Genomic DNA, 12,065 nt, shown 5'->3' with positions numbered 1-12,065 from the left:
GCCCCTAGATCCGCCCCACGAGCATCTACCGACCTCCCGCCAGTCGCACCCGTCACCACCACGACCGCCATCACCATGCCCGTCGCCAACCCGACCGCCCGCACCACCTCGCCTGCCACCGCGCCCGTCCAGCCCGCACACCGCACCCGCCAAGTCACCCGCAAGATCATGAACGAGTACACCCACATGTTCAACGCTCAGCCGTCGGCAAAGGGCGCCTTTGGTGCGTCGCCCGTCTCGCTCGAGTGTGCGCGAGAGAAACGACGAGACTGACTCGGACCCGTTCCTCTGCGCAGACGAGGCCGCCGCCGACCTGACGGCTTTCCTCGACTTCTCGTCGTACAACACCGACAGCATCGTCGTCCCCGAGGCGACGCCCGAGTTCGGCACCGCGTTTGGCGGCGTCCAAGGTGCGCCCATGGGCGCGCTCCGCCCCGTCGACGACTCGCTGCTCGACTCGCCCCTCGACCTCGAGCTGTCGCCGGCGTCGTCGTTCGCGTCGTCCTTGTCGGGCAGCCCGTTCGACCTCGCCATGTCGTCGGCCGACTTTACGTCGCCGCTCCTGTCGTCGTTCGACTCGCCCCTCCTCGAGTCGTTCTCGCTGTCGCACTCGGCGGCGGGCGAGTACCCGAGCCTGTTCGCCCCGGCGCCCGGCGCCGACTTCCTCACGTCGTCGTCGACGGCGGCGTCGTTCGCCATGCCGGCCGAGTCGCAGTGGGCGCCGCAGGACCTGCAGCTCCCGGCCCTCCCGCCGGTCGGCAACGGCCTCGCGACGTCGTCGCCGATGGAGGACGTCAAGCCCGTCATCCTCGCGTCGCCGCCGACCCTGGCCCGCAACGAGTCGGCCCTGTTTGACGCGTACGCCATCGCCGCCGCCGTCGCCGCCCCCGAGCAGCCCAGCGCCTCGGCCGCGGCACCCGTCGCCGAGCCTGCGCCCGCTCCCGCGCCGCAGCACACGGTCGGCGTCGAGACGGCGACGCACACGGCGTCGGGCAAGCGCAAGTCGGTCGCGCAGCTGCGCAAGGAGGCGGCCCAGGCCATGCCCGAGCAGTCGTTCAAGAAGGACAAGTTCACCGGCGTGCGCAACACGAAGAAGCCGATGATCGACCTCGACGCGCCGACGCTGCCCAAGAACTACCTCACCGAGTCGGCGACGAGCAAGAAGCGCGCCGGGTCGGCCAAGTACGCGGCGTCGATCGTCAATAAACGCCAGCGCTCCATGTCGTCGGCGACGCCGGCGCCCGAGCTGCCCCAGACGCAGCCCGACCCGATCGACGCCGAGAACCTCGACGAGGAGCAGCTCACGGCCATCGAGATGAAGCGCCGCTCGAACACGCTCGCTGCGAGGAAGTCTCGGTCCGTCCCATCCCTCTCCTCCCTCCTCTCCTCGTCGTGGGCCCGACCCTGACTCGCCGCCTCCCTCTTCTGCAGCATGCGCAAGGCCCAGCACATTGCCGAGATGCAGGACGAGATCGCTCGCCTGCAGAGCCTCAACGAGACGCTCCAGGCCGAGCTGGCTGCCGCTCGCGCCGGTTGCTCGTGCGCCAAGTAAAGGAGGACGCTCGGCGCCAGCCCGGTCGTCGCTCGGTCGGTCGGGTGTGCGTGTGTGCGGGCCGGATGGAGGTCGCTCTCGGTGCGCGTTGCGCGGCGAGTGTGCGGCCTCGGTGTTGATGCTCTCCCTCTCGGCCTCTTTTCCCCTCTCTCTCGTCCCTATTCTTTCTAGCGATCTCTCCCCTTGTGCAACGTCTTTGTTACCTCTCCGTCCTGCCATGCGCGCGAGAGCTGTTGAGCGTGAGAAAGGCCGGCTTTGGAACTCGACTGGCTTCAGACGTCGACGTCGCCGATGTCTCTTGCTCCCTTCACACGCTTGACCATGGCCGCCGCGACTGCGAGCGCGCCACCAGCACCGCCAGACAAGTCTCTGCTGCCCTCGCTGCGCCTCGGCAGCCTCGACGAGCTCCTCGTCGGCGCCGTCCTCAAGGCCGGAGGACCATCGACCGGTGCGCCTCGCTCTCCCTCTCTCGGCCTCTCGTGGGTGTGGCACTGATCCACCGCCGTGCCCACACAGTCCAGGGCAGCAAAGAAGCGCTCTCGCTCGGCAGCACGACCGTCAACTTTCGCCGGTGCGTCGCCTCGAACGGCCGCCCCACTCGGCCACCTCCTCCTCCTCGTTGAGCTCGAGCATTGACCTTGCGTGAGCCCGTTCTACACACAGGTTCGTGCAGAAGTCGGGCCCGATCTTTGTCGCGCAAGATGCGGTCGAGGCCGTGCTGCGGTGGGAGGACCCGGCCAAGACGCTCTTCTTCGCCTTCTCGTGGGCCTTCCTCTGTGCGTGATCTTTCCCTGCATCTTCCCAGGACCTCCGGAGCGGGTACTTACTCGGTACTGATGCGCACTCGCAGGCTACTGGCCATCCCTTGTCATCTTCGTCCCCAACCTCGTCCTCGTCTCGATCCTCCTGTCGACCTACCACGCCAAGCGCGCCGGCGGGCCCCCTCCCGACAGCCAAGAAGGGCCGACACTGCTCGCCAAGGACCCTCCCGACTCGTCGGTCGACTACCTCTCGAACCTGGTGCGCCTCGCCTCTTCCTCCGCCTCTCCTCGCCAGCGCTTGGCTGACCCGCGCTTCCCTCGCGTCGCGCAGCAAAACATCCAGATCATGATGGGCCGCGTCGCCGACCTGTCCGACGCCCTGCGCTCGATGGCGCCCCTCGTGTCGTGGCGCGACGAGCGCCTCACGCGCGCCCTCCTCCAGGCCGCCGTCGTCTCGTCGTTCGTCCTCGCCCTCGTCGCGCCTTTCATTCCCTGGCGCCTCGTCTTCCTCGTCATCGGCGAGTCGGCCTTCCTCCTGTCGCACCCGCTCGCCCAGACGTTCGTGCGCGACGCGACCGAGCGCCTCCAGACCCCCCAGGCGCGCAAGCAGCGCCAGCAGGCGACGCGCCGGCTCCTCGAGGACGACGCGCTCGGCGACGACGAGCTCGAGGGCGACGTCGTCGAGGTGCAGAGGCTCGAAGTTGAGAGTCGGGCGCCCGGAGCGAGCGCGGCGGGCGCAAAGGAGGGCGAGGTGTGGGGGAACGAGGCCATCGTCGGCGGCGAGCTCCCGGCTGGCTTCAGGTGGCTCGGCGAGTGGGAGGACACGGCACCGGCGGACGGAGCTGTTGATGCTGGTGCGTCACCCTGCCTCTCTCTCTCTTTCTCTCTCGACCTCCTCCCAGGACAACATCTCACGGACCTCGTCTCCTCTGCACGCAGACGGCTGGACCTACATCCACCTCGACGGCACTCGCAGCTCGACGCCGTTCGTCGTGCAGGCCGGGCAGGGCGACAAAGCCGGCGTCGCCGTTTGGGCCCAGTCGCGCCGCAGGAGGCTCACGAGACGAGCGATCAAGAGTCCGCTCCTGTAGTCTGCCCTCTCCTCTCGCTGTACTGCATGCTTTTCCGCGATCTCTCGGTTGACTGCGAGAGAGGAGAGAGCGCGTGGAGCACGAAAGAAAAGGCCGATGACCTGCACATCTATAAAAACCCGGCGCTCAGACCCTGTCGCCCTCTCGCGTCCCCTCAGACCTCGAGCCCGAACAGGTCCACCGCGTTCGCGCCCATGACGCGAGCGCGCTCGGCGTCGCCCCACCCTGCGACGCCCGCGATGGCGTCGAGGTTTTCGTCGACGCTCTTCCAGCGGTCGCCCTGGCCCTCGAGGGGCGGGAAGAACGGGTGGTCGGTGCCTGCGAGGTCGCTCCTGAGGTCAGTGCGGGAACCGACAGAGAGCGAGAGAGGAGAGAGAGAGAGAGGTGGGCGCACCAAACATGATGCGGTCCGTGCCCGGGAAGACGCCCTCGGGCGCCGTCAAGTCGCGCCGCTCGTTGACGCGGTCGACGTACGCGAGCTCTGCAGGTCACAGCAGCTCGTCAGGGTCGTCCGGACGAGTCGCGCCGAGAGGAGAGAAGAAGGGGACGCACGCTCGTCCTTGCTCTCGTAGTTGTTGGCCCTCGCGACGACGCGCTCGGTGAGGGCGAGCTCCTCGGGCCCGTACGTGACGGCGTCGTAGTACATCTGGCCGAGGTAGTACCGGAAGTCGTGCTGGAGGCGGTCCTTGACGTGCGGGTCGTGGACGATGCAGGACGAGAGGCGCGACGAGAGGGCCGGGAGCGCGCCGGCCGAGTGCGCGAGGAGGAGCTTGAGCGTCGGGTGGCGGTCGAGGACGCCGGCGAGAACGAGGCGAGCGATGGCCTGGGTGGAAGGACAAAGTCAGGGCGGGTCTTGGGGCGAGAGCGGGACGAGAAAGGGGGACGCACGATGGTGGTCTCGAAGGGGAAGCCGAGCCCGAGCGCGAGCGCATGGCCGTTGTCCTGCTCGCCGAACGCATTCTCGATGCCGTAGTGCGGGTGCTGCAGCAGGAGAGAGGAGGTCAGTCGAGGGCGGCGAGGAGACAGAGAGGAAGAGAGGCGACGGACGACAAAGACGACGAGGCCCGACGCCGCAATCGCCTCGTAGATGGGCTCCATCTCGGGGTCGTCGAGGCCCTTGCCGATGCCCTTGGTGCCCATGACGATGCCGCGCAGGTAGCTGTGGCCCTTGACCTGGTCGAGCGCCTGAAGGACCTGCTTGGTCGAGATGCCCGGGACGAGCGGCAGCGAGCCGAACGCGAAGAGGCGGTTGCCGGTCTGGGCCGAGTACGACGTCGAGTCGGCGGCGGCGTGGTCGGCCTTGAACGTCTCGCAGTAGGTCTGCATGTCGTCGTTGAGCTGGCGCGCGGCGTCGACGGCCTCGGCGGGGGTGAGAAAGTCGAGCCAGGGGTTGGCGAGCGACACGACCGAGACGTCGATGCCGTGCGTGTCCATGAACTTGATCTTCTCGGCGCGATCCCAGTACTGGGGGCCGACGGGGCGGCCCTTGCTGTTGGCGCCCTTGCCCTCCTCCTCCTTGAGGAGGACGACCATCTCGTTGCCGGCCGTGTCCTTGATGACCTTGGGGATCTGCTCTCGCCGCCTCATGAGGTCCATGTACGACGGCGGGTAGCTGTCGAGGTCGGAGCGAGGGAGCGCGACGGCAGAGGAGGGAGAGAGGGGGGCAAGACGAGGTCAGGGTTCGCTGGCTCACGAGCAGGGCGGGCGAGAGAGAGGTGGGACGCACATGTGGGTGTGGACATCGACGAGGAGCGGGCGGGTGGTTGCGGGCATGCTGGCGGGTGTCGGGGCGGGCGGGACGATGGAGACAGAGCGGGGGGAGGAGGACGAGGTCGAGGGAGGGTGTGGCTGTGCGTGGGCCGAGCGAGGTGCGTGGCGAGTGTTGAAGAGTGCTCTGAGCTGGTAGCGCGGGTGGACAGAGCCTTGGAGCGAGAGAGAAGCGAAGCAGCTCCAAGCCGCCCAGCTCGTCCGCGTCGGCCGTCTCCTCGCTCCGCGGCCGACGCTCGCTATCTCTCCCTCCGTCCGGCTCACACGCTCCGCCCGTCTCTCGGCTCTCTTTCGCACGAGTGCGCACCGTCTCCCAGCTGCGAGTCGCGAAACTCCCACTGCACATCCACGCCGCTCGCGCTCGAACCTCGCCAGCTACGCACTGCTGCCACTTGTTGCGTACTCGCCCCTCAGCTGCCTCCAAGCTGTGCCGCTACGATTTGCGAAACCCGAGGAGGATCGCCCGTCGCCCCGCAACAAGCCGAAGCGGCTCATCACTCGAGAGCAGCAGATCGGTCTCGCCGCTCTCTCTCTCTCTCCTGCACCCACCTCTGCTCGCTCTACACCTTGCTGTGGACGCTACATCGACTGCATCTAGACTGGCTCCTCCCCCCTCGCCTTCTGCATCAGTGCGTCGCTCCTCTCGCTCCCTCCTCCTCCTCCTCGCAGCGCCGTTCCCTGACGTCCGCACGCCTCGCAGTGCCTCGACTAGAAGTTGCCGTCGGGCCTGACCGGTTCCACATGAGCACCGCCTGGGTCAACCAGCCGTCTCGACCGACCGAGATCTCGACGCCGCACTTCGTCGGCCGGGTCACCGTCTTCGTCAAGGACTTTAACGGCGTCACGCCCGACGGTTCGCCGCCCAAGCCCGACGCCGTCTACTTCGAGGGTCGTTCGCGCAAGTTCGCCATCCTGATCGAGGGCAAGTTCCGTGCGAGGGCCGGCGTCAAGCCCTACTCGGCGAGCGAGGTCCAGTTCGGCTCCGACTTTGGTCCGTCCCGTCCGCCCTCGTCTGCCCAGATTCACGGGACTGACTCGTGCCCCGAGCAGACTACCTGCCCGACTCGTTCCCGATGGGTCCCTTCCAGGCCGGCATGAAGGTGGCGCAGTGGATAGACCCGGCCACTCATTACGAGTTTCGCCCCGCGCACGGCCGCCCTTTCATCATGTCGCCGTGGGCCGCCTGCGTCCACACGTTCAGCGCCTACCCGTCGCCGTCGGCCCTGTCGCGCGCCGTCGTCCTCTCGCACGACTCGTCCGCCGCCGACGGCGTCGAGCAGGCCTCGTTCGTCCCGACCGAGGCCATGAACGACAAGCACAAGTGGGTCGAGCGCCCGCACTGGAGCTTCCTCGGCCTCAAGGGCGACCCGCGAGTCGACGCGTTCCTCAAGGAGCACTCGGAGCTGCTGCCGCCGAGCGGCTCGAGCACCCCGACTGCGCCGCCGACCTCGACCACGTCCTCCTCTTCCCTCGCTCCGCCAGCACGACCAGGCATGGGTCAGCGCCCCTCGTCCCTCATCCTCGGCACCTCGTTCGCCTCGTCGCGCCCGAGAGTGGCCGACGCCCTGCCCGCACGGTCCGACTCGCCGCCGTTCTCTGCCGACGCGAGCGCAGGCGGCGCAGGCCTGTGGGGCGCAGCGATCCCCAAGTCGGACGACGTCGAGTCGACGCCGCACTCGGGCTCGTCGACGCCGAAGAAGAAGAGCAAGTGGGGCAAGTTCTCGCTGTCGTCGCTCGTCGGGGCGCTCGAGACGTCGTCGACCAAGGACGACGCTCACGGGCACGTCGTCTCGGCGGACGAGCTCTTGGGCGCTCAGCGGGCGGGCCTGCAGAGGGCGCAGAGCGACGTTGGCGCGTACCGGGCGAGCGAGGAGGTCGCAAAGGAGCTTGGGCCGTGGCGGTTCGCCGACGAGAGTGTCGACGCAGCAGAGGTGCGTCTTGCCTCTCTCTTTCTCGTCCTCTCCTCTCGGTCATTGAGGACTCACGAAGCGTGCTGCGCCTGCAGGACACCAACTTTGTCTTCCTCGACCCGTCGCATCCTCGGACGGTCGCGCAGCGGCGTAAGTACTTCTGCCGCAAGGACAGCGAGGGCTTCACGTACGACCCGGACACGGTCTACGCCGCGTCGTTCCACGCGCCGTTCTGCGACCTCAACACGCTCGACCTCTCGTGCGTCCTCGTTTTCCCTCTCGCCTCTTTCTCGGAGCCGCTCGAAGCGACGTCGCACTGACTCGTCACGCCGCCGCGCAGGATCGGGCCCGTCAAGATGAACATCGCCGAGCACTTTACCAAGATGCCGATCCGGTACACGCTGCGGTCGACTCGCCTCGCGCCTCGGCCGGACGGGCAGGAGGGTCCGCTCGAGGAGGAGTGCTTCGCGACGATCAGCTTCCGGTTGGTCGACTAGACGGAGGCGATGCAACTGTAGATAGCGAGGAGCATTCTCTCGTCGTCGTTCAAGGAGGAGAGCTCGTGCCAGTCGCCCGAGAGGACTCGAGCGAGAGAGGTCCGTCCGCTGCGGCCCGCTGATTCCTCGCTCTCCCTCTACGAGCAACGCTTCGAGCAACAGGTCCTGCCGATGCGCTGCACAGCAGCCTGTCTGAGGCACCCGAGAGCTACGAACGAGCGACTGCGAGCGAGAGGAGAGCGTCTCTTCGCGCGCCAGCGGCACTCGGCGCCAGCTTGGTACCACACGCCTCGCCGACAGTCACCAGCGAGCGCCTCGAGATCGCCAGCATGCAGGTGCGTCCCGCTGCAGTCCTCTCGGTCCGCCAGCAGGCCCACACTGACCTGTCCTCCTGCCCGTCGTCCCTCATCGCTCGCCCAGCCGTCCACCTCTCGCGTGGTGTCCACATCCTCGACCGGGCACGCGCAGCCCTCGTACGGCACCAACAAGATGGCAGTGCCCGGCCTGGAGCACCAGAACGGCACGGCGAGCGGGAGCAAGGGCCAGCCGGCCTCGGACGAGGTGGACGGCCGGGGGAGGAGGAAGCCCAGGGTGCTGCTCATGGGGCCAAGAAGGTGCGTCGCTCTCCCTTCTCAATCCCCAAGCACCACCGCGTCACACGCACGCACGCGCCAGCACGAGCGCGCGACTCTCTCGCCCACGCCGGACTTGAGCGGCAAGTGGGGAGGAGGAAACTCCACCTGACCGCTTTGCCCTGTGCCGCAGTGCGGGCAAGTCGAGCATCCGCAAGGTCGTCTTCGAGGGCATGGCGCCGAGCGATACCCTCTTCATCGAGCGCACCAATAAGTCGTCGCTCGACGACATCAAGTGCGTCTCGACCGCTCTCTCCCCTCCTCGTCGCGACCCAGCCTGCACGACCAGGAGAGTTAGTTGACCATGTACCCGCACCCAGCTCGTTCCTGTCGATGCGCATGTTCGACCTCCCGGGAGGCCAGCTCGACCCGGAGCAGCTCAACCTCTCGTTCGAGGACACCGACGCCGTCATCTTCGTCCTCGACGCGCAGAGCACGCTCCACGACATGATCCGCAAGCTCAGCGTCACGATGCACAAGGCGTACACGGCCAACCCGGGCATCCAGTTCGAGATCTTCCTCCACAAGGTCGACGGCATGTCCGAGGACTACCGGCTCGGTGCGTCCCTTCTCTCCCTCTCTACGTAAATCTCGCTCGAGGACACCGTCACTGACTCTTCCTGTCCAGACACGCTGCAGAATCTGCGGGACCGCCTCACCGAGGAGCTGTTCGACATGTCGCCGCAACTCGAGAGCAACATGAACGTCTTCTACCACCTCACGTCCGTGTTCGACACGTCCATCTACGAGGCGCTGTCCAAGGTCATCCAGAAGCTCGTGCCTGAGCAAGCCTCCCTCGAGCGACTGCTCGACCTCTTGTGCTCGGTACGCCCCCTCTTTCCCTCCTCTTCGTCGTCCCGCCCGTTCTCGAGCCTGACCGCCTGCGTCCTCGACAGCAATGCTCGATCGACAAGGCGTTCCTGTTCGAGACGTCGTCCAAGATCTACATCGCGACCGACTCGGCGCCGCTCGACAACCAGACGTACGTCATCTGCGCCGACTACCTCGACCTCGTCGGCGACTTGACCCAGCTTTACGAGTGCGTCGACCCTCTCTCTCTCCGTGACTCTCGCGCCTCATCCACACGCGCTCGGCACTGACAAGGGTGTTCTTCGCGTACTGCAGGACCTCGAGCACTGCCGCCTCGCCGCAACCGGACCTCCCCGTCTCGCGCTCGGGAACCCTCTCGCGCACGACCGGCCGCGTTGGCGGCTCCGAATCCTCGTCTCGGCGCGAGTCGAACACGGCGCACGCAGGGCCGGAGGGGAGCCGGCCCTCGAGCGTCGCCGGCGGGGCGGCGGCGGGAGGAGGGGACCTGCAGCGGAGGAGCAGTGGGCGCGCGAGGCTGCCGCACTCGAAGGTGCGCCTCGGGACGGGCGCGACAATCGCGCAGTGGAGCATCAACGAGTGCGTCTGCCTCTTTCTCTCTATCGCTCTCGTTCTCTCGGCGGGACCGTGCGCTCAACGAGAACGTCCTGTCGCGCAGCCACCTCTCGCTCGTCGCCCTCTTGCGGCCCCACACGCAGGACCAGCATGCCGCCCTCATCGACTACAACGTCGCGACGTTCAGGCAGGCTGTACTCGCCGTCTTTGACGTCGGCGTCAACGCGCCGGCCGAATGAACGAGGGCGGCGAGCGAGCCAAGTCGCGCTGTAGCGAGGAGCATTGTTGTCACGACTAGACTGCGCATATCAGACTGTGCACACGAGCAGTCTCTCACGCGAGAGCGAGAACGAGAGAGAGAGAGACTGAGGAAGGAGATGCTGCTCGTTGGCAAGAAGGTGCGAGCGGGAAAAGGGGATTCAAGAACGCTCTATCAACAAGCCCTGCTCTGCTCCTCCTGCACCCTCGACCCTCGAGTACCCTCGTCGAGAGAATGCGCAACGCTCACGCGCCGATGGCGGCATGCGGCGGGCTCGCGCCCCTCGTCGAGGCCATGCCCGCGCCCGCCGCCGCACCCGCACCGCCGCTCGCCCCGCCGCGCTTCGGGCTCGGGCTCGCGTTGATGAAGAGCTCCCAGCTCGCGGCGCCGCCGAGGCTCGGCTGGCGCTGCCGGCCGGGCGTCGCAGGGCCGCTCGGGCCGCCGCCAAAGACGCCGCTCGGGCCGCTCGTCGCGCCGCCGCTCTTGACGGGCTCGAGGGGCGCAGATGACGGTGCCGTCGTCGACGAGGTGGGCGCGGTCGACGACGTCGCAAAGGGCGCATCGAGCGCCCCGGCAGGGTGCGCGCCGCCGAGCTCGCCGCCAAAGATGCTGCCCGGGTCCTGCCCAGAGCCGCCTGCTCCTGCCGCCGACGACGCGTCGTCGCCTGCGTCCATGCCCATGCCCGAGAAGAGCCGCCGGCCCTTGATGCCCGAGCCGTCGCCGAGCGTCGTCGGTGGCGCCTTGCGGCTCTGGACGGGCGACGGCGACGCGGCGAGGTACAGCATGAGCTCAGCGGCGCCCTCGGCCGTGCCGCTGTCGTTGGCGCCGGCGCTGCCACCGCCCGGCGCACCGACGCCGTCGAGCTTGACAATCTGCCGCTCGGGCGTCGCCGGACGAGCGAACGGCGCCCTCCTGCCGCCGTCCTCGACCTCGCCCCTGTCGTCCGCACCCTGCCCGTGCCCGTCGACGTCCATGCCCCTCGCCGCCGCCGACCGGGATCCACCGCCGGCGCCACCCTCGTCGCTCCCGCTGCCCTGGCTCGACGGGTCGCTCGGCGCCCTCGCCATGCCCGTGAGCGCCGTCGCCGCGTCGACAAAGCTCGAGAAGGTCGGGTCCGAGCTCGACAGGGCCTCGCCCGGCCTGCTGCCCGGCCCTTTCGCGGGCGACGAGCGCCGGGACGGGACGCGGCGCGGACGCGACGAGCCGGCGCGCGACGAGGGCGACGCTGCACCCGCCGCGGGCGCTGCGCTCGCCGAGGCGCGCTGCTTCCTTGCTGCGGCGGCGGGAGGCGCCGTCGAGGGCGCGGCGAGGTCGGGCTGGGGCGCGAACGGCGGGCGCGAGGACGAAGAGCCGGCGGGCTCGCGGTGGTACACGCTCGCGGTCGAGTACGGCGACACGGTGTGCACCGGCTGTGGCGGCGGGGCGTACACGCTGTGCGCGCTGTACATGTCGGCCTGCTGCTGCTGCTGCTGCTGCTGGGGCGCAGGGCGCGAGCGCGCGTGCTGGTACGGGTCGTCGAGGCGGGCGCGCTTGTGCGGGTGCGACGATGGCGAGGGCGCGCCGAGGACGGCATGCATGTCGTACTGGGGCGTGTGCTCGTGCTGCTGCTGCTGCTGCTGGTAGACGGGCTGGTGGGGCTGCGGCGCGTAGGCCTGGTGCGCGAGGGGCTGCGACGGGTAGTGCTGGGCGGCAGGAGCAGCGGCGACAGGGCCCTGGCTGCGGCGCTGAGCCTCCTGCTCGAGGTGCGGCTCGATCGTGTCGAGGCCGACGTCGTGCCAGCCGCGCGAGGCCTTGTACGACGCGAGGGCGAGCCTGTTGCGGAAGGCGCGGGCGAGCTGGAGGAGGAGGGGGGGGGGGGGGGTGTATTGACAGGTCCTACTGAACCCAACTCACGTACCTCTTAAATCAACGACCACTTAACCCTTCCCACCTTGTGGCACCAGGAGGATGCATGAGTTGAGGTCGGCTTTCTCTATATATTTAGACCGATCTCCTTTCTCACATACTGGCAGAAAATGACCTGAGAACCTAACCAAGACCTTAATGATCTAGATCTGGAGAGATTAACAAATCCCGTGGATTACCCTACCGTTCTTACTTTAATTGAAAAGTATGATTATTCAAGGTTGTACGCCCGTCCCAGTATAATACTTAAAATTCCCTTAATATTTCTTTTCCAAGCAACCCCCGATGTATTAAAGCTGCCGAACAGG

The 12,065-nt window shown here is 67.7% G+C and overlaps 6 protein-coding genes across 6 annotated transcripts; 4 read left to right on the top strand and 2 right to left on the bottom strand.

The window, feature by feature from the left end:
* Positions 1–75: 75 nt before the first annotated feature.
* RHOBADRAFT_54483 (uncharacterized protein) lies at positions 76–1,764 on the top strand (the record flags this gene model as incomplete). The annotated part of the gene is made up of 3 exons (XM_018417336.1): positions 76–223; positions 297–1,356; positions 1,432–1,764. The coding sequence occupies 3 exons, from the start codon at positions 76–78 to the stop codon at positions 1,550–1,552; spliced, it is 1,329 nt and encodes a 442-aa protein (XP_018269944.1). The 3' UTR covers positions 1,553–1,764.
* Positions 1,765–1,873: 109 nt separating this feature from the next.
* Positions 1,874–3,446, top strand: RHOBADRAFT_54482 (uncharacterized protein; the record flags this gene model as incomplete). The annotated part of the gene is made up of 6 exons (XM_018417335.1): positions 1,874–2,000; positions 2,069–2,123; positions 2,216–2,328; positions 2,403–2,572; positions 2,645–3,167; positions 3,253–3,446. 6 exons carry the CDS (start codon positions 1,874–1,876, stop codon positions 3,402–3,404), a joined length of 1,140 nt encoding a protein of 379 aa, XP_018269943.1. The 3' UTR covers positions 3,405–3,446.
* A 112-nt stretch (positions 3,447–3,558) lies between these two features.
* Positions 3,559–5,177, bottom strand: RHOBADRAFT_54481 (uncharacterized protein; the record flags this gene model as incomplete). The annotated part of the gene is made up of 6 exons (XM_018417334.1): positions 3,559–3,722; positions 3,799–3,885; positions 3,957–4,227; positions 4,293–4,385; positions 4,452–5,016; positions 5,131–5,177. 6 exons carry the CDS (start codon positions 5,175–5,177, stop codon positions 3,559–3,561), a joined length of 1,227 nt encoding a protein of 408 aa, XP_018269942.1.
* A 693-nt stretch (positions 5,178–5,870) lies between these two features.
* RHOBADRAFT_16423 (uncharacterized protein) lies at positions 5,871–7,578 on the top strand (the record flags this gene model as incomplete). Its single annotated transcript, XM_018412314.1, has 4 exons — positions 5,871–6,162; positions 6,219–7,102; positions 7,177–7,340; positions 7,422–7,578. Coding segments are annotated over 4 exons (1,497 nt in total), but the record flags the coding sequence as incomplete, so codon positions are not given.
* Positions 7,579–8,067: 489 nt separating this feature from the next.
* On the top strand, positions 8,068–9,310 carry RHOBADRAFT_16367 (uncharacterized protein; the record flags this gene model as incomplete). Its single annotated transcript, XM_018412310.1, has 5 exons — positions 8,068–8,192; positions 8,344–8,445; positions 8,531–8,769; positions 8,839–9,035; positions 9,107–9,310. The coding sequence occupies 5 exons, from the start codon at positions 8,068–8,070 to the stop codon at positions 9,308–9,310; spliced, it is 867 nt and encodes a 288-aa protein (XP_018269940.1).
* Positions 9,311–10,097: 787 nt separating this feature from the next.
* RHOBADRAFT_45182 (uncharacterized protein) lies at positions 10,098–11,687 on the bottom strand (the record flags this gene model as incomplete). The annotated part of the gene is made up of 1 exon (XM_018414558.1): positions 10,098–11,687. A coding segment is annotated over one exon (1,590 nt), but the record flags the coding sequence as incomplete, so codon positions are not given.
* Positions 11,688–12,065: the final 378 nt, after the last annotated feature.

Source organism: Rhodotorula graminis, assembly GCF_001329695.1.
Source record: "Rhodotorula graminis WP1 unplaced genomic scaffold RHOBAscaffold_9, whole genome shotgun sequence".
In the NCBI taxonomy this organism is placed as follows: domain Eukaryota; kingdom Fungi; phylum Basidiomycota; class Microbotryomycetes; order Sporidiobolales; family Sporidiobolaceae; genus Rhodotorula; species Rhodotorula graminis.
Note: the sequence above shows the minus strand (reverse complement) of the source record. Positions and strands in the feature narration are given on the sequence as shown.